The sequence below is a fragment of the Calidris pugnax genome, unplaced genomic scaffold, assembly GCF_001431845.1.
Source record: "Calidris pugnax isolate Ruff unplaced genomic scaffold, ASM143184v1 scaffold4, whole genome shotgun sequence".
NCBI lineage: Eukaryota > Metazoa > Chordata > Aves > Charadriiformes > Scolopacidae > Calidris > Calidris pugnax.
The window spans coordinates 3,552,720-3,573,674 of record NW_015090781.1 but is presented as its reverse complement, the minus strand read 5'-3'; the positions used below and the strand labels follow the sequence as shown (position 1 = coordinate 3,573,674).

General features: G+C 50.4%; 1 protein-coding gene across 7 annotated transcripts in view; it reads right to left on the bottom strand.

Moving 5' to 3' along the window:
* Positions 1 to 5,490: 5,490 nt before the first annotated feature.
* Positions 5,491 to 20,955, bottom strand: part of WBP1L (WW domain binding protein 1-like) — a 63,989-nt gene continuing 48,524 nt past the window's right edge. For 6 of the 7 annotated variants that reach the window (XM_014960253.1, XM_014960271.1, XM_014960264.1 and 3 more), the window contains 2 exons: positions 9,785 to 9,946; positions 5,491 to 7,651 (listed from right to left, as the gene is read on the bottom strand). In XM_014960253.1, the coding sequence (XP_014815739.1) occupies positions 6,918 to 7,651; positions 9,785 to 9,946 (896 nt within the window). In that variant the 3' untranslated portion in view covers positions 5,491 to 6,917. Of the gene's footprint in view, positions 7,652 to 9,784; positions 9,947 to 12,580; positions 12,704 to 20,955 lie in introns of those variants that run through there. The other variant, XM_014960309.1, reaches the window with a different exon arrangement.

The following is a 20,955-nucleotide window of genomic DNA, read 5'->3' as shown; positions in this document are numbered from 1 at the left end:
CTGCCAACATTTCATGTTCACCCAACCTCCTTGCCATTCACCAATAAGATGCCAAACGGGCCCCACCAGCCCGTGGCACGGCACCGGGACGGCGAACACGATGGGTTTCCAGCCCAGCCCAGCACCAGCAGCATTTTCCCTTCTCCCAGCCCATTCTCCTGGGGGCTCGGGGAGGAAGAACCACACGCCTGCCCCGGGGGCTCTCCTCGGGGTGATTTGTGAGCTGAACCCACCAGACGTGGGGCAGAGGGGAGCGCGGCAGGAGCCCAGTCCCGCTGCTGTGGTGTGGAGTCTCTGCTGGCTCATTAGGGCTGAGCCCCACACTCCTCCCCGCTCCCCTGCCTGTTCCCATTGCGCCGGGGGTGCCGCTGGGTTTCTGATGCCTCCACCTCTGCCAGCACAGCCTGCAGCTGGGTGGGTGAGGGGGAACTGGGCTCAGAGCAGGTTTGGGAAAAACTTGGCTAAACACGATGCTCTGGGCTTCCCTGGGAACTGGCACCTCCAAGCCAGCCCAGTCCTGCCCCACATCCTGTCCCTGGCGGCACGTGCCAGCAAGAAGGCTCCTCTCCAGCCTCCTGCAGTCACAATCATCGAATCATGGAATGGCCAGAGTTGGAAGGGACATTAAAGGTCACCCAGTCCCAACCCCCTGCCCTGGGCAGGGACACCTCCCACCAGACCAGGTTGCTCCAAGCCCCATCCAGCCTGCCCTTGAACCCCTCCGGAGATGGGACCGCCACAGCTTCTCTGGGCAACCTGGGCCAGGGTCTCACCACCCTCACAGCAAAGAATTTCTTTCTGGTATCTCATCTAAATCTCCCCTCTTTCAATTTAAATCTGTTCCCCCTCATCCTATGGCTCCACTCCCTGACCAAGAGTCCCTCCCCATCTCTCCTGGAGCCCCTTCAGGTACTGGAAGGCCGTTATAAGGTCTCCCCGGAGCCTTCTCTTCTCCAGGCTGAACACCCCCAGCTCTCTCAGCCTGTCCTCACAGCAGAGGGGCTCCAGCCCTCGGAGCATTTTCATGGCCCTCCGCTGGACCCGCTCCATCAGGTTCATGTCTTTCCTATATTGAGGGCTCCAGACCTGCACACAGTGCTCCAGGTGAGGTCTCACCAGAGCAGAGCAAAGCAGAAGAATCACCTCTCAGGCTCTGGGGAGACCTAATAGCGGCCTTCCAGTCCCTGAAGGGGCTACAGGAGAGATGGGGAGAGCCTGTTTACAAAGGCCTGTAGGGAGAGGACGAGGGGCAATGGCTTTAGGCTGGAGGGGAGCAGATTTAGACTGGAGATGAGGAGAGGGTTCTTCACTGTGAGGGTGGTGGAGCACTGGAACAGGTTGCCCAGGGAGGTGGTTGAGGCCCCTTCCCTGGAGATATTCAAGGAGAGGCTCGAGGAGGCCCTGGGCAACCTGGTCTAGTTGGGGGTGTCCCTGCTGACTGTGGGGAGGTGGGACTAGATGACCTTTGGAGGTCCCTTCCATCCCAGACCATTCTATGATTCCATGATCTTGTCCCCTGCCCCAGCCTGCCTCCTCCCAGCCGCCCGACCAGGAGAAGACGTTGCCGGGGGGGTTCAGTACCCAGCACCAGCTGCCCAGCACCTTGTGAACTGGTAAACAGCCTCCGGCGGGGCTGCTCCTCGCTCTGGGAACGGGCAGAGACGCTGCTGAATCATCGGGCTGGTATTTCTGTCCCGACAGCTGCTGCGGGGGCCCCGCTGCTGCGCCCAAACCCCCAGACCCCACCAGCCAGCTTCACCTGGGCTGCTGGTGGCACAGGGCAAGTGCCAGACCCAGCCTGTGGAAGCCCCATCCCTCCTCCTGCACCCCCAAGCAGAAGTCCCTGAGACCCAGGACACGCAAACCCACCACCTTGGACAAGCTCTTCAGCTTCGTTCAGAGCTGAGAAGCCCAGTGACCCAAGGTCTGGGGGGATGAGGTGGCCATGCCCATGGGACCTTGGCATCTGCCACCAGGTTTTGGCCAGCTGAGTGTGGGCAGCTCTTGGGAACCCCAAGGCTTTTGCAGCTGAATCATCCCACTGCTGTGATGGCTCGGGCTGCGCTGGGTCACTGCCCTCCCTCGGGGGGTCTTTGCACAGGAGGAACCAGGACAGGAGGGAGTGATGCCAAAGTGTTGGGGATGGCAGCTCAGGGTTGTGTGTGGGGGTCAGAAACCAGCAGCTCCATCTCCCCACAGTGGAAGGGTCTGCAGGAGAGGAACCAGTGATGGTGGAAAGCATGATGACTTTTCCCACATGGCTGTTCCCACACCATTCCCCATGAAGCAGAGGCACAGCTCATTGAGATGGGACCCCAGGGCACGGGGCAGAGCAAGCCTGAGCCTTTCCATCCCACCAACAACTTTTGTTGGGGGGGCACACCCCTCCACAGCCTTCAGCTGCCCCAGTTGAGGAGCCCTCCACCTTCGAGGGGCTTTGCTTGGCACCAGGCACCGGCCGGTGCCGGATTGTGCCCGAAACCCACGGCCGGTGCAGGAGGAGGTGGGTGATGTCTGGAATACCTGTGGGCTCTGCAGGGGGCACGGAGCCAGGCGAGCTGAGTAAGCACAAACTTCAGGACACAGCTGTTGGGCGGCCGAAAACAAACCCAGAAACAGCCCGGCAGCCTGTGACACCCCCCCTCCCTCCAGCCAGGCAGGGAGACGGCGGCGCTCGCACCAACCGCTGCGGGCATCAGGCCCATCTTGATAAAACCAGCCCCGGGCAGCAAGGGAAGGGGGTGGGGGGAACCAGCTCTGATGGAGAAAGGCCTCTCATCCCAGCCTTCCCAGAGCTTGCCTCCAGCTGGGGGGGTGGTGGGCTGCTCCCCCTTCCCAGCCCAGTCCAGGATTTTCCTATATAAACAAACGAAGGAAAAAAAATACGGTGGTGGAAGGTGGGAAATAAGGCTCAGAGAGGGCGAGCAGGGGCTGGGATGGAGCCAGCTTTGGGGGGGCTTATTGACCAGGGGGCACCGTGCCCCAGCTCCCTGCCTGGCTCTACAGGGAGTGGGTCACAAGCCCGGGAAGGGCGTGGGGAGGAGAAGAGGGTATTTGGCTGTGGGAGCCTGGGATGTGTGGGGCAGGAGGCGAGCACAGCCCTGGCCCCAAGGGACAAGGGGCAGACGGGGACCCCCGAGCTCCCACCACCACGATGGAGCTCTCGGCTGATCTTGCTCCTGTCCCAGAGGCTTGCTCAGGTTTCCTGCCCCAGGTAGTTTTCCACCACTACGTGTAACACAGAAGCTTAACTGCACCTCGGCTTTCCTTAGCCTGGAGACAGGCAGGTAAGGACTCCAAGCACAGGCTGCCAGCGAGCACCGAGACACACCGTTCCCTCCTCCTCCATCTCCAGCCAACACCCATCCACTGGGGTTGTACAAACAGGCGGCGACATCCTGCAGGAAAATCACATTACACGGGTGTTCCCCGAGGGGGAATTTGCATCGTCGGAGCCCGAGTCCCTGGGGAACACCGAGGCGATGCCATGGTACCCACCACTCCAGGAACCCCCCGCCGTGCCCGGGGGACTCCTTGCTGAGCCCTGGCCCCAGGCCACGCACCCCGAGAGCCCGTCAGGATGCCCACCAGGTCCTTGCCTTTGGAGCCAATTTCAGCAGCGTAGGCAGCACCGGGCTGCCACAGGCCCTGGCAAAACCAGACTTCAAGTATTATTGGCACCAACACTTCAAGCACCCTGTAAAGAAAAACACCACACAGTGGGCTGGCACTGATTTGCCCCCAAGTCGCACTACACCCTCTGCAACTCAATTTTGGAACCAGATATTCATGACTCCCGTACAACACCCGCCCCTCACAGCTGGAAATGGGGGTGTCTTGGAGCTCCTCTGTCACAGACACACACCCGCCCCTCTCCTCACGTCTCCAGCATTTTGCCCACACAGTGGGCACTCGGAGAAGAGCTCTGTTTGGGCCACGTTGGCTTTCTGCGTGAGGATCAAGCACCTTTCTAAAGCTCCAAAGCTGGAGCTCTGGGAGCCCTCTGCCCGCCCGTGTTTTCTCCTCTGAAGAGGCACCAGCCAAGACGTGTCCGAGGAGCCACCCTGCCCCACACCAGCTGCTCCTGGTCCAGGTCTAAAAGCCTGACCAACCAAGGGCCACACTGACAGTCCTGATCCTCATCAGGCACATGCGAGCTTAAGAGACGTGGTTTGTGCTCTCCTTGTTTCTTTATGGTCTTCAAAAACCTGAAGAACCTCCAGAGTCGCAGAACAGGCCCATCACCGCTGCTTCCTGGCTTTTTCAGATTACAAACATCAGCTCAGCTTGGTGGTACTCACCTCTGTCTGGAGAAGAAGAAGTGGGGGGTTCCCCTGCCCTTACTGGGAGGGAAAGCAAACGTGGAGATTTTTGTCTCGTGCCAACAGAAATGTTGGCAAAGGGTCTCCCTCCGGCACGGGGCTGTCCCCAGGATTTACAGCAGTCAGACCCCACTCCGTAAGGACTGATGTGCTGTTTTAGCTTCCCCTGTGCTGCGAGGAACAAAGCCAGGAGCCAATACATACAGAATTCCTAGGGGTGGCACTGGGGATCTTTAATTCTCTCCTCAAAAGATACAGGCAGTGGGTGAACACGGCTGGAAGCCACCGGTCCCCAGGTGGCTGTGGGGGACAGCAAGGCCAGCCCAGCTCTGGGGCACACACAGCCCCTCTGTCACCACTCACCCTCCAGGCATCCTGGAAAGAGGTCTCCTGAATCCAAATCAAAGTCCTTCATTCTTAAAGAGCACCCTAGGACACAAACTGAAGAGCCGTCTTCATCAGCCCTTCTGCTGGAAGAGAAAGGCTGTGATGGGCAAAGGAGTGAGATTCTCCTCAAACGTATGGGTAAAATACCAAAATTTGCCTTGCTCTGTCACCCGTACCCAGCACAGCGCTACGTACCTCCAGCTACAGAAACAAAACCACCAACTAAAGACAAATGTTGTCCTTAATTCACAAAATGATACACACACACACGGGCAAGTTATCAGAAAAGGCATTATATTTTGGTTTCCACCTTATTTAAAACTGATTTTGGTTTTCAATCAATCAAATCTGAATATGTTCTGAGTTCAGTTTTCAATTTTCTTTTTTTTTTTTTTTTTAAGCACTTACTCGACAAGTTGTTTTTGAACATCCTGCTGCATCCTTGACTACCTAAAGACCTTTATAAACTGGCTCCATAAGCTTTTGATCTGGCCTTTGTGTTTTTCTCTAAAGTACAAAATGTTCCTTTCTACTGGAGCATTGGTATGTGCTAACTATCTGTCTGGATATTGTGTGATGAGGAGGGGAGGGAAATGGCCAGTGACAATGATTTCTCTTGCTGATTGTTTTTTTTTTTTTTTTTCCCCCCCATAACAGTAATGATCTGGACGACCATAATTATAAAAGGGACGGGGAGAAAACCCAAGACCGAGAGAACAAGACACACAGTCTGAACTGTGCTCTCTTCCACACGAGCACTCCAGGGAATGTTAGTTTCAGCTCTTCGTTGCCTTTTTTTTTTTTTTTTCTTTCCTTTCAGGTTGTTACTAACAAAATCTCTACCGTTTATTAAAGCAAAGCTACAGTAAATTTTCTTGCAGTCGTACAGCAGGTTTTCGTGTCACCAGTAGGACTCGCATGCATGGATTGCAGTCACACACACACGCTCACAGACATCATACAGTAGCCAGTTGCCACCATAAAAAAAAAGAAAAAAAAAAAAGAAAAAAAAGAAAACAAGACATTCGTTTCTTTTAAGTGGTCAACATCAAAATCGCACCAAACTTTTGGATCAAAAAAAAAAAAACAAAAAAAAGAAAAATACTGCACAGGTCTTCCACATGGACACGGTAAGCCATCCCTTCGCAATGGACGGAGCTCTCGTCTCCATTTGTTCAACATGCATCGCTGAAGCTTGAAGGCACGCTGGCCAAAGAGAGCCCTGTTCTGTTTTTGTCATCTTAACTCAAGTGTGCTGCTCTCGGGGTGCAAAAAAAGGGGAGGGAGGGGGGGGTTGGAAATAATAATCAAGCCAAAGAAGCCCTTTTGCAGCACACCGGGAAAAGGTCACTCGGAGACCACAGTACTTGTGAGGCAGCCCAGCTGCCTGGATTCTACTTCTAACTGTGCTCTTGGAGGCATTGAAGGAATACACTTGTCTTTAAAAGTGACATATAAAAGGCAAATTTCTGCAAACCCTTTCTTTTCCAACTCCTTCCGGAAGAAACTGGTCCTTCAGTCCCCAGCTTCAAGCGGGAAATCTCCTACCTGCTGTCTTAAACGCTGAAGCACCAGAGGTTATAGGGCTGATGTGTTCAGGCATTCATCAGCTTTGGGAAAAACTCAACACCAACAAAAACCAAAAAAAAAAAAAAAAAGGAAAGAAAGAAAGAAAAGAGATCCCCAATGCCTCAAGAGCACTATATCAAACCAGAACTCTTGGGCTACTGACTGCCGGCACTGTCAGAAGCTGCTTGCTTCTGGGAAGACACCTGGAGGTTGAAGCCTTACGGTGATCCCGTATCCTCCCAGGGTGAGATCTGCTGAGCTTTACTGATTGCGAGATAAAGCAGTGTTTCGGGAAACTAAAACCAACAAACTCGTCATAACCATCACCAAAATCACCATTGGGAAAGTTCCATTTGTTAGAAGAAGGTCTCATTGAGAAACATCCAAGTCCCTGCCCCGCGGAGCAGCGCGGACACGATTAACGAAACCCAGAACGACCCGTCCCCCACGAGCCGGGCCTTGGGGAACTAGTCCCCGAATTATATTGGAGGGGGAGAAAGAAAAATAAACTAAAAAAAAAAAACCCAAAAAGAAGGCTGTATCACCTTTTCCTCCTGTTAAAGTTTTAATCCTCTTATTCCATTTTATTTCTTTGTTTATTTTTTTTCTCCCCCGATTCTCCCTTCCGCTCTTGCCGCCTTAGCTGGGGGAGTTATTGGTGCGAGAGTTTGGAGAGTCCTGCTCATTTATTGTGTTCAAGAGTACACACACCGGCTGCCGGGGCAGGTGGTGGTGGCTGTGTTCACGCTGCTGCTCTTCCGCGGCGCTAAAAAGCCCTTCCTCCTCGTCCCCGTGGGGGCGGCCGCTGCAGCTGTCGCAGAAGTCCAGGGGCCCGTCCAGTGCGTCGTCGATGAGCCCGTCGAACTCCTTGAGGTCGTCGTCGTGGTGGCCCCGGTTGCAGACGCACACTTCGATGCCCGAGTCACCGGTGAAACGGCGCTGCCTGCCCGGCGTCTTGTCCTTGGCCTCGGGGATGGCGCCGCCGTGCTCTAAGCTCTCCGAGCTGTAACCTTTCAGCAGTTCCTCCTTGCGCTCCGTATCCTTATGGGGTCCGGCCCTCTCCACCACCTCGGCTCCCGTGCTGGTGCCGCCGGGCTCCACGCTTTGCATTTTGGCAACGGCTCGCTCCACCAGCGCGGCGGAGGAGGGCTGGGGCTCGCCGGGGCAGGCGGTGGGGTCGGTGCCCCCGTTATTGCCCCCGGGTGCTGCCGAGCTGCTCTGCGCCGGCTGCAGGGTTCTCGGCGTGTCTGGGATTGTGCTACTGCTGCCCGCTGGGACGCACTGCTGGTGTAAGGCACTATAGGGGGGCGGCGGGGTCGGCGGGCGGTTCACCACTTCCTCGTAGGGAGGTAGTAAATAATTTGGCAAAAACCCTAAAAGCGGGAAGGAAGGAGGAGAAAATTAGGAAAAAGATTTTTTTCACTCAAAGGGTTATCAGACATTGGGATGGGCTGCCCAGGGAGGCGGTTGAGGCACAGTGTGGGGAGTAGGGCCTGAGAGGTGATTGTCCCCCTGTACTCAGCACTGGTGAGGCCTCACCTTGAGTGCTGTGTCCAGTTTTGGGCCCCCTACCATAAAAAAGACATTGAGGTGCTGGATCTGGGTCCAGAGAAGGGCAACAAAGCTGGTGAGGGGTCTGGAGAAGAAGTCTGATGAGGAGAGGCTGAGGGAACTGGGGTTATTCAGCCTGGAGAAGAGGAGGCTGAGGGGAGACCTTATTGCTCTCTGCAACTCCCTGAAAGGAGGGTGTAGCCAGGGGGGGTCGGTCTCTTTTCTCAAGTCACAGGCGACAGGACAAGAGGAAACGGCCTCAAGTTGCACCAGGGGAGGTTCAGGCTGGATATTAGGAAAAAATTTTTCACTGAAAGGGTTCTCAGCCATTGGAATGGGCTGCCCAGGGAGGGGGTTGAGGCACCATCCCTTGGAGGTGTTCAAAAGACAGGTTGATGTAGCGCTGGGAGATATGGTTTAGTGATGGTGATGCTTCTTGTTTGTTGTGGGGGTGTCTATTTTTGTCAGTTAGGTTGACAGTTGGACAAGATGATCTTTAAGGTCCCTTCCAACCTAGAGGATTCTGTGATTCTGTTATTTCATGCGCAGCTTAACGCAGGAAATGAGTCACTAGAACAGGTCGGTGTGTCATTTGTCATTGACCAGCACCTTCCCACTGAAGAGCTCAAGGGGCTTCACAAGGGGTGCCACAACTTGGCCCAAATGAGACGTGTCATGTTTTGGAGAAGAAGCAACGGGTGGCACAGGAGGTCACCGTTACAGGAGGAGATGGACACAGTTGGGAACAGCCCCCTGACCTCCCTGCTCTCAAATCTGTGCTTCGGGCTACCAGGGGAACCTTCCCCCACCACCCTGCACCCCAGAACAGCCCCAGAATCCACACCAAGGGATCATCAGTGGTGGCTGGAGGGAACAACCGGGGAGACCAAACAACTCGCCAGCCCCTCTCCAACACTGACTCCTCAGCCCAGTTTCCCCTTTAAAGCACAAAGATTTCATCTCACAAAGCCTTGTGCAAATATGAAAAGACATGAGTAGTCACAAGGAACTCAGGATCCTGGCTTTTATAGGTTGTTTCACTGCTGGATTCAGTTTTTCTGGGCTGGTCAGAATACACTGGTAGTACCAGCAGGACAGTTTGGTTTATTGTACTACCAGCCCCTCAAATCTATGAAAGATTTTGCTTATTTCTTAAGAGGCAACAAAATAGTCTATGTAGAGAGAATGGACTTAAATTCTGGAAATGTTTAAAGATAACACTGTGGTTTTCCACGTGCAATTGTGTTTGCCTGGAGCCAGGGAGGAAAGTGCTGCTGGGGGTTATTTCTGAGGTGGCTGCAAGAGTTTAATGAGAAAAGCAAGTTCATACACGTGATTCAACCGTCCGTTACGGGAGACTCAGCCGTGGTACCTCCAGTCAAAAGGCCAAGAATCACTGTTCTCACACAGCATAGTGGGGCACGAAGGAGAGGACAAAGGGATTGTACTTTCACTGAGCTGTGGGCAACAGCTCCTTGGGCAAAGTCACCAGGAGCTGGTCTGGGAACTGCAGCGCAGGGCAGGAGCTGGCGTGGTCCCTGCTGAGGCACCACTTCCACCCAGGCTCTACGATTGAATTTCGTGGAGCCACTTCCCCACATTTCAGTCCCACCAGCAGCAAGTGCAGGCTGGAAATGAGGAGCATCCATAAAGTCCTGAGTGAGATATTTTATGAACCTTCCCCGAAAAACACCCAGGGAATCACTGCTCTCACGGAGCCACATCGAGGGTGGGGGGAAGGTGGTGTGGTTCAACGCCAAGCTCAAGGGGTCTCAAACACATCCAGCAGCTGGAATACGTCACCTCCTCTCCACAATCCAAGGTGAGGCAGCTAAACTGTCCCCCACACCTCCTCCTGAGCCCAGCCACTGCTCCCCACTCCCACCCAACATGGGAAACTGGCTGCTGCCCTGCTCCCCATGGCCTCCAGGAAAAACCAGGTGTAAGGTACATACGGAAATAAAAGGGGAGGGCTGAGTAGTTATGGGCTTCCCGGTACGCGATCAGGTTGATCTCGTGTTGCCTCTGCTGGGCCTGCAGACGATGCTTGGTGCGTCGGTGATGGCAAACACAACAGCAGCTGAGGATGATGATGATGGTCCACACCAGCCAAAACCCTGCAGCGGGGGAGAGAGCAAGCATTAGCCACAGCGCCAGAGCCACATCCAAACCCAGGAAACTCCCCAAAAGGCGATGGAGAAGATCATCAGAGAACCTGGGTCTGAACCCCTCACTGCTCTGGAGGAGAACAAAATGTGGGGAGAAGGCTAAGCTCCCCTCCTACCACGGCTCCCACCCCTTAGATATCATTTCTTCTAGCCAAAAACATGAGCAGAGCTGTGAATAGCACTGAACTTGTCTCCCACAGCCACTTTGGTTTGAAAATAACAATCAAGACACAAAAGACACTCTGCAGATTGACCACAGAAGAAGAGAAAAACCCCAAGCACCATGTTTTGCTTTTGTTTGCGCTGCTCTTTAATTTCCAGCCCAAACCCTTCATTGTTATGCTTAACAAAAACATACTCTTTTTACATAAATGTCTCAAAATATTTTTAAAACTTATTTTTGTATTCAATGTCTTAAATTATCCAAAATTAAATTAAACTAGCCCCCCACTCTGAATCCTCAAGAAACCTCACTTCTGCTCCATTTGTGGTCAGGGCTGGTTTCTGTGCACTGTCGTACCCTATGCACGCTGCTCCTTAAAAGGGAATTTTAAAAGAGCACTTCCTGAATTTTCTCCCCTCCCTCCGACATGTGGAATGACCCCTCCTTTCCGTAAACCCCCCTTCACGCTTGCCTGCACTAGAAAAAATGTTTCTGAGACATTTCAAAGAGCTACGTTCGCTCCAGATGATGCTTTTGTCTCCATGGCTCTACCTGCCTCACAGGTGTCTGTAATCTCTTATTTTCTCTTTTCTTTAAACTCAGCTTTTTCAGCTAAGGAGACCAGGAGAGCTCCCCCTTTGGAAACACGTAGCTCCTCGGCTGAAATCACAACACCCTTTTCCTTTTGGTAAGATCTCTTATAGCAGTTTGGGAATAACTCTTCATTATTCCCAAACAGACCAAATGAGGACTTTCCAGTGCGACAGACGGGCCCGTTCTGCCCTCTGAGATCAAACTGCTTGTTCCTCCCCAGCAAAAGCCTCTAGTCCTGCCTTGATAGATACCTCGATGTTTTCATCATCCCCTGCTGAGTGAGCCTTGTTTTCTCTGCTGGGAGCTGGGTGGGGAAAGGTGAACAGTGTAGGAATTTGAGGAATGAGAGGAGCATTGCTCCGGCTGAGGACAAAGTGCAATCGACCCATATCACAGATCTCGGATCCCCGCACGGGCTGTTTGTAGGTGAACTGGCTGTGCTGTATCATGCCTCCAGGCATTTTGAGCAGGGACTTTCACCTCCCTGTGTCGTAACCCGAATTCTCCATGTATTTTGGCACAGCAAACTGAAATCTCTCCTGCCTTGCGCAATCAATCTCCCTAATGGACTGGATTCCGCCTTATACTCAAACTTATCAAAACTCGCTATCAGATGAAGGTGTTATATACTCCATTTTATATTTTTTTTTTTTTTGCTTGGCTGGAATCCTAGGCAGTTTCTCTAGCCAGCCTGCTCGGCTGTACCATGAAGGGCAGAGAGAAGACTGCAATCTTCACTCCAGAGAAGCAAAGGATGAAGCACTCAAGACGCCCTCTGCAATTCCTTCAAAGCTAGCTGAGAAAGCGTCCACTGCCCTCCTAACGCTCCCCCTGCTTCTAAAAAAGCTTTTTAAAATAAAACTAGAAGGACTGGTCTAGTCCACCCTTCCCTCCAAAGCCAGGCATTTGCCACCACTCTCTTGCAGTTTGAAGACTCCCACCAACACACTATTTCTTGCTAAGAGAAGGTCCTTCGGCTCTTACTTGTTGAGGAAGCAAGAACTCCCTCATCAAGACCAGGTCCTTGGCACAGCACCCACCGTGCACTGGACCCGGCCTGCAGCTCCTCTTCCCAGTACTCCTTATTTTCCAAGAGCACTCCGTGATCACGCGTTCAAAAAACAATGGAAAATTACACCCAGCTATCCAGGGATTTTAGCTCCGGTTATGAAAACAGATGCTTTTAAACACATTTGATCGTGTCCTCTCCCAAGGACTCTAGATGCAATGGCAGCAAGCAGCACTCCGTTGGTTAAGATGTCCTGGAGAACTGCCACTGTTAAGCAATCTCAGCTGTAGCAGCCGGATTTTTCTGCAGGGAATAACTGCTCCCACCCAAGCCTGCATCCAGAAGATTAAAAAAGTATTTCTTTAGAAAACTTCTCTACCCATTCCAAAGAAATCCCAAAGTGCTTTGCAGACAAACCGACCCACAAGCTGAGAGTAGGGGTCAAAGCAAGCTCAGCCATTCCTGGGAAGATGTGCGGCAACTCTGTAAACAACAGGCAGTAACAACATACAACAGTTTAGGGTAATAAATCAATGCTGGATCTTACTGAAACCACAGGTGGCATTTTAAGTAAACAGACCATAATTTACCGGATTGCAATCTGGCCACAGTGCCAGGAACAACACCTCCATTCTCATGCAAAGGGTCTATGTGTGCTCGCAACCACCAGTGGATGAGATCTGTTGTTTTTAATGGGAATTTCCAGAAAAAGAACCCGCTAATACCATGTTCTTGCCTGGTTTCATTACTCGCTGACACTTCCTAGAGCTTCTAGTAGTTACTCAACCCCTGACTCAGCACGAGCCCAAGGACTTGCCTGGATGGTCACAGGAGGTCAGCAGCATGTCCCACCACAGCCATTTGCTGACCTGGCTTCTGGAGTCATAGAATCATAGAACTGTCTGGGTTGGAAGGGACCTTTCAGATCATCTAGTCCAACCATTAACCTAACTCTGATAAAAACCATCACTAACCCATGGCTCTAAGCACTATGGCAACCCGGCTTTGAAATCCCTCCAGGGATGGGGCCTCAACCCCTGCCCTGGGCAGCCCATTCCAAGGCTTAAGAACCCTTTCCATGGGAAAATGTTTCCTAATCTCCAATCTGAACCTCCCCTGGTGCAACTTGAGGCTGTTTCCGCTTGTCCCATGGCCTGTGACTTGGGAGCAGAGACCGACCCCCCCTGGCTACCCCCTCCTTTCAGGGAGTTGGAGAGAGCCAGAAGGTCTCCCCTCAGCCTCCTTTTCTCCAGGCTGAACCCCCCCAGCTCCCTCAGCCTCTCCTCATCAGACTTCTTCTCCAGACCCCTCCCCAGCTCCGTGGCCCTTCTCTGGCCCCACTCCAGCCCCTCAATGTCTTTTTTGTGGGGAGGGGCCCAAACTGGACCCAGCCCTCGAGGGGGGGCCTCACCAGTTTGCCCCCACCTTGTCACACAACAGGACATCTCCACCGTGGGGTTGAAAACCCCCCAGTGCATAGGAAGCCATAGGATGGGACACCCATGAGGTACACAAAGGGCTCCTTGGCTGTCGCTCGAGCAGGGGTGCCAGCCCGGAGCGGTGGAGCGGGCGCAGTCTGGTTGCAAGCCCTGGGAGCCCAGGGCCTCCATAAAAGGCTCTAAGACGTGCCCCAGCCAGAAGTTTGGGCACAGCTGCAACTTTGGCTGGGGAACAGAAAAGCTGTAAAAGCCTAGCAAATACATAGTAGGGTCATTTATTTGGAATAAAGCTAGGCGTACCGAGGCCAAGTGCAGTTGTAAATATTACGTCTAAAAGCAGAGAGCGAGCAGTGAGGATATCCAGGGATGAGCTCTGCATTTGTGCACCTGGGGATGCTTGGCTTCAAACCAGCAGCGAGGAGGTAAACCGAGCAGAACGCTGCTCCTTTGGCAGGAGAGGAAGGAGGAGAATTTCAGATTCACCCAAAGACAACACTACACGAGGAGGAAATCATAGAATCATAGAATGGTCAGAGTTGGAAGGGACCTTAAAGATCATCCAGTTCCAACCCCCCTGCCCTGGGCAGGGACATCTCCCACCAGACCAGGTTGCTCCAAGCCCCATCCAGCCTGGCCTTGAACCCCTCCAGGGATGGGGCAGCCACAGCTTCTCTGGGCAACCTGGGCCAGGCTCTCACCAACCTCACAGCAAAGAATTTCTTTCTGGTATGGTAGCTGTACATGCTAACACCTCGTTCATGGAAAAAGCAGCTCCCGGCTCTGACTCGTGCTGAAAATGGGTGAGATGTGCAAAGGCAACCAAAGTTTGGCATTAAAAGTGCTAAACTAAAATCCAAGTAAAACTGAGATTCCAGTTGCCTTGACTGTCCACAAACCCCTTTCTGTACTCTTCAACGTGTGCCTCCTTCCCAAACAGCCAGGAGCTGTCGCTGCAGTCACTGGAAAAGGAGGGAAGGGTTGGGAGAGACTGGGCACCTGAGCCAAGTTTGCCATTAAATATCTGAGTTCAGACAGAGCATTTCCCACCGCCAGCCTGGCAGGGACCACTGAGAACAAAAGCTCATGGCAACCTGAGGGCAACGTGACAGGCAGAGAGCAAACAGGGTCTTTGGGAAAAACAAGGGCTGAGGGACAGCATCAGCAGAAGGGAGGCACCAGTTCAGAGCTGAACACGCACTGGGAGACCACTGGAGTCAAAGGCAATTTCAGGCTTGCTTTTGGTTTATGGAGGAGTCAGGACCTTAAGTACTCTCCAGTCCAAAAAAGGCTGAGTCCTGAGAAACACTGCTATATTTTCTGTCAAATTCACTGGGGTTTCCAATGGATGGATAATGATGCAACCAAAGGGTGAATCAGACACAGCCAAGGAGATGATTTTTGCTAAGAGATTTCCCTGCCAGAGCTCCATAACTTTTCATAAAAATAAAAAATAAGTACCACCCTCTTACCCAGCACCAGACAGGCTCAGAGCTGTAAGCTCTACATGAGCCCCAAGCTCAGAAGTGCAGAGGTGGGAAGGTGCAGAAAGACCTAGGAAGAGAATTAGCTCCCCTGGAAGCCACCTCTCACAAGGGGAGAAATACCCAAGAAAGAGACATCGACTACATTTACAGTGTCCTTGGGAAAGGGAGCCCCATCCCATGGTCACACACAGAGATGTCTTCTACCAGCTACGAAAGAACACACCAGGCTTAAAGCTTCAAGAAAAACCTTTCTGGGACACCGACGCTAGTTTTGCCCAAATTTAAGAATAATTAAGAATAAAAGCGATTTAAGAATAAAAACCCCAGAGCATTTCCTCCTCACGAAAAAAGGGGGAGCAACGTTCAGCCTGATGCTGTACTCTCCTGCCTGGGATGCTGCCATCAGCATTCTCGTTGAGGGAAGCTCCTTTTATCCTGTGCAAAATGGAAAGCGTTTTCTGGAGCGTTCCAAGGGTAGGAACAGAGAAATCTGCCCTCAAGTTCACGGTAAACTTGGGCAAGTGCCATCGCTGCGTTGGCAGGAAGTCCTCTAAAAGCAAGCCAAAACATACTGCAAAGTGTTTTTGTGTCTGCCTGACAAGCAGCTGGGTAATAGCTTTGGCTCCATCAGAGCTGGTTCTGCACAGAAGGAGAAGTGGGACAATTTCATTGACTAAAAAGTGATGTCCCAAATGGTGGCCTCACAGTCAGACATGGCTGGGGAAAAAAAAATAAAAATAAATAAATTGTCTTTCTCAGGGCCAACACAATCAGCAAAAATAGGAGAGAGATTTAATTGGTACCACAACCCGGACGCACTTGGGTTCAATAGTGTCCTTGGCACAGAGACCACATCGTCTCCTGCCGCTTCAGACACAAGCCTGTATGAGTCAATGATGCTGCTCAAGGACGCCAGAGGAAGGATCCAGGCCATAGTCCTACAAACATTTTAAGAAGTTAAAAGGAGAAGCTGTCGAATGATGTGGTCCTCTCTTGCCTGTCTCTTCCATACCTCCTGCTGCCTCCTCCACCTCTTCTCCTGCCAGCGCACAGTTGCGCGCAACTGAGCTTTGAGCTGGTCTGAGGGAACCAGAGCAGGTTGAAACTCATCTGCCAAACACAACAGCAGCAAGAGGAAGACTGTGACTTTCAGTGACAGTTTTGTGTCAGTTTAAATCAGTGGAACTGCAGCCCCAACCTGACCACACTGCAGGAAAAAGTAACTGAATATTTGTGGCGTTGAAAAGCAAAAGAAAAAAGCTGAAGACAACATCTCCAACTCCTGCTCCCAGCCTGGTAACTCAGACAAAAGGAGATGGACATTAACTGGGGCTGGTTTCTAGTTTACAGAACAGTGTCCATGGTATACCCACTGCTGTCAGGTAAGACAGAAAAAGACAGATTTCAGAAAAATCCTTTGCTTATCTCGCAGTGAGAGTCAACTTGAGGCAGTAGATCTGCAGACACTGTTCTTATGTCCTTTTCCTAGGGAAGGAGCCTTTGGAGAGCAATTGCTCCCATGTTCCAGAAGACACATTTATAAGCCCAGTTAATTCCAGTTGACTTACCCCTCCCAAGACATCTATGTTGGTACAAGGCATGTTAGACAGCAGTCTAACAGAGATCAGAGGGGAACATCCAGCTGAGACCATGCCCAGAACATCTGGGAATAAGATCTGGAGAACAGTCTGCACCGAAAGATGTGGATATTTGGTGAGGAGCTGGGTTGGAGGTAGAGAAGGTGGTGGGTGAAGCAGGACCAGCAAGCTCTCTTTGCCTTTCCTTGCTGTTCCACACGGGGCAGGTGGAAACAGACCGTGTGGGGCAGAAGTCAGTATCTGCACAGTCAGACTACACAAGACAGCTTTGCCTTCTCCTTTGGATTTGTGAATTTTACCCAGCCACGCCAAAACAAGCTCAAGATCACAGAATTGTTTAGGTTGGAAAAGATCTTTAAGATCATCGAGCCCAACCGTTAACCTAACACTGCCAAGTCCAGCATTAAACCATGTCCCTAAAGCACCACGTCTACGTGTCTTTTAAACACCTTCAGGGATGCTGACTCGACGATTTTGCTGTCTGGATGAGGCTACAGGAAAATCAGGAAATGACCCTATTTATCATGAGTTTCTGCACGATTGTGACATCTGTTTTGTTTGCCCTATACTTTCAGCTCGGCTTCGTCACGGCGGGGTTATCACTGAAGCACCAGCCGAGGAGTCACCGCAGCCAAAGGTGAAGTTTGATAGACCCAAGGAAGAGAAAGCGAGTACAACCATGTAGGAGGCCGGGTGAAAGGGCAAGGAAGAGGGCAAATCCCTCTGAAAAAGGACGTGCTTATACTGAAGGCTAAAGATAAGGCAGAAAACACGGGACCGATGTGTTGGTTGACTGAGGGTTTTGGAGGCTGCAGCGAAGTCTTGGAAATGATTTCCTATTATAAAGCTGACCTGGAACACGTACGTGGTACAGCAGTTGCTTTAGTTTTAGCAACTAACAGAATCCTTGCCAACATTTTCTGGCAGCCTGCTTTTTGGGGAAAAGAGCTGTCTAGAGATTCCAAGGGGAAGCGTGCAGAGATGAGCGAAATGTTCAAAATCAGCAAAAACATCAACTGTGCTGCCTGCAAACAGAACATTTTTTCCTGTACAACCCTTCCACCAGGGCCCAAACAGACGAGATCTTTTTTTTTATTTTATTTTTTTTTTTCCTTTCAGAAACAGAAGGGCTCAGTATCACTGCTGACGCAGCCAAAACAAAGCAAAACAGGCACATCCAGTATCCCAATTCTCACTCATCGCCAGCGCTGGTTGGTTGTACAGTTCCTAAATGACCCAAGACCAGCTAAGCCTTTTAACTTTGAAATCTACAACTGAGACCTCCTGCACACAGTGACCAGCTGCCTGTTTCCATGCTCCACGATTTCTGAAGCACAGAGTACTATCCTTCCAACCACGCCACGCAAAACACTTTAGGCAGCTTTGCTTGCCATGTTCAGAGCCTCTGGAATCACCTGATTTCATGCTGGTCCTCAAAAGGCAAGGAGAGACGCCAGGATGGGTGTCAGGAGATCTGCATTTGGTTTTCAGACCACATTACACATTTAAGCTTAGGAAAATCCAGGATGTCCCATTCTGAATTGTTAACCTGCAAAATATGGGAACTGAATTCTTCAATCACCTTCTCTCCTGTATTTTAAGAAGCGATATTTCGGAACATTTAAGTGGTAAGACATTTGTCTGGCCTGGACAAAGGCCAACATTGGAAAACTCCAGCAAATGACAATCACATCATAACAGAACTGAATAAGAACAGTTAGTGAGCAAAAGCCAGCAGCTGCTGCCCTTCTCCCAAGACCATCATCTCCCTTTTGGGGACTGTGATCCCTTTGTGGAGCCCAAAGAAATTTTTAGGCTAAAATATTGTACCCACTCAACCACCACCCAAACACACACCTTCCCCTATGTGAGGAAATGCAACAGTAAAGCCTCTTCTTCCCTTTTGCTTTTTATGATCTGATTTCAAGAAAATTAAAAGACACACTGCACATTTTTCCCCTACATCACCAGCTACCAAGCTTGAGCTAAGAACTATTTAGATCTTTATATAGATATTAGACCTATATATAAAAATCTAGATATATTTTTATTATTTGGCAACATGGCACTTTTTTCTTTTTTCTTTTTTTTTTTTTTTTAAATAAGAGATGGGTGGGGAATCTGAACCGGGCTGTTATCTAATTTTAAACACAGGCTGTCCACCTGCTTGGCATATCATGTTCTCCATTCCTCCACTCCACCCCTTAACAAAATAATACCTTGATTTTGCATCCTATTCCAGTGCCCTCAAGGACTGGTTTATAATTACTGCAACTTTACTCGCTGTCTAGAAATGTTGAGATCAGCCATTTTCAAAGACAAACATCCCTCAAACTCTTAAACAGGGAAAAAGATCCTTTTTACAGGAAAAACTCCAAGCAGCCACAAGACAGGATCACATTTCAGAAGGCATACCCAGCAAAGAGACAGACTAGTTTTCTTTTCCATTTCAAATGCCACCCTCTTCTGCTTCTTCTCCCCATGAAGCTGTGGTGGTAAATAAATCCAGGATTTAATTCAATGGGACTAGCAAGAAGGTCTGTTTTCAGGCACACAGTAGCCCTGGTGGTTTGGGAAGGTCAAGAGGAGCAGAACCTTCTAAAAAGCTACTTCAGCACATGCATACACTGGTTAAAATCAAAGCACAGACCAACCATGAAGCCATACTTAAAAGGTGCTGCTAACTTAACTGTTCATTAACCAAAAGTTATTATTAACTTTTAAAAAGCTAATCTATTCCCAAGCATGTAAAGCTGTTGCTGACCTTGTTTGTGTCTCAATTGCACCCCTGGAATCATTACGAACCCCCTCCAGGACCAAAAATTGGACTGGGACCTAACATCTCCAAACCATCAATTCACTGCTCTGGACTATTTACACATCCTATCGCTGCTATTCACCTTGGAGGTCTTAAGAGTCCCTCGCCACAGGTACCTACCAAAGAACTTCAACAATTCCTGGAGCAGCAGGGAAGTTCTGCAGCTGTGGTCACAAGCTCTAAAATATGAGTTTCCTTAAATTTAAAGCACACCTCCTCCCCCCTTTGTGTTCCCTTCCAATCCCAGAAACCTTTTTCTAACACTCATAATGGCAACGCAAGCTTTGAAAACGTTAACCGATTTTAAATCAATGTTGGATGTTTAGCTGGATTTGCAGAATTAAAAAAATTCAAAGGAATTTAAAAAGAAAAAAACCTAGAACAGGTCTCATGATTGCATTATTCCCCCATCTTAGTGTGGTATATGATGCTCTCTGCAACGCAGAGGGAATGTGAATCTCAACACAGAAACCTATTCCTCCAGCAGTGTGTGCCACTAATATGTTTATTCCATGATCTCAGCGCGATCTGTGTTGCTTGCCCTAGAAAGAAGCCTGAACTATTCTGCTTCCTTCTAACAAAATCTGGTTTCATCTTCCAAGAACTTTTACGAGGCAGCCAGGCACTGCCAAGTACAAAAGCCTTGTGCCACACTGAGAGCGCAAAGACAGTTAAAGCCAAATCCTTCCATTAAAATGGCAGGGGGCTATTGTTGGGGCTGTATTGTTTGTACGCAATTCAATTAAGCCCCTTTCAAGATGTCCATGGGAGAAACATGGTGACCCTGCAACCAGCTCCAGTGTGCAGCTGTGCTCCACGCTGTTGCTCAATTTAGATCCTGCTTGCTACAGAGCCTGTAAAACCCTTGCATACGTGCCTCTTCCTCTACATTCCCACCCACACAAATCCAAAACTGGGTCTGACCTTCCTCACTCTGCTTTGTCCATGAATCCCCACATAGTCCCAACAAATCCCAGCCATCTGTCCTGCTACCATCTGAACCCGGCAGTCCAAGGCAGCCACCCATTCATGCCTGTATCTCAGCCTGTGAGGGTCCCTAGAACTGCCCACCTTGTCCTGAATAATTTCTTCAACAGTTTGGAGACTTCTGAAAATAAAGCTCCTGCAAAGGGTCTGCAATACATTTGGATCCTGCCATTAACATCGACACAGCCAGCCACCATGCTCTGGTGCAGCGTGTGTCTTGAAGGAGTCAGAGTCATGTTTAATTTACAACCACTTCACTGGTTAATTCAAAAAGTAAAAGCATGTTTCTAGACTGAAGTGTCAGCTATTCCTCTCCTCAGATCCAGGTTCAGTGATGCTTTTTGCATGTATAATACACTTACACACACACACTACTTTTGAGGAAGTGAAACCATGGGCACAGCAGAGGGATTAAGCAGACAGCACAGCTGCATAAAAGCTACAAGATACTATTGGGTGTGGTATGAAAATATCTCCAGTCTCTAATGGGGAGTACAATATTCAGGGTTCCACATTTCCAAATTCTGGGAGCACAGACACCTTCTCAGCCTAGGCTCCTGGCAGCACAACAGCATGTCAACATCGATGTTCAGCCCTTTGTGCTCCTCCTCAAGAAAGGAAGACACCATCAGACCAGCACAACTCTGAAAGTTTGCCTTTAAAAATCAGCATTTCTTACTTTCCTATCCTTTCAACTTCCCATTTTCCCCATGTATCTTTATCAGAGGTTTGCTGACCTGCTTTGACCTGCCTGCTGCTGTCTGAAGGGAATTAAGTACGTTCACTCAACCACTCACTAGAAACATGGGCAGTTTTAAATCCCAGATTTAGGGGAAGAGGAGATCAGAGGGGTTGCAGTGGGCAAT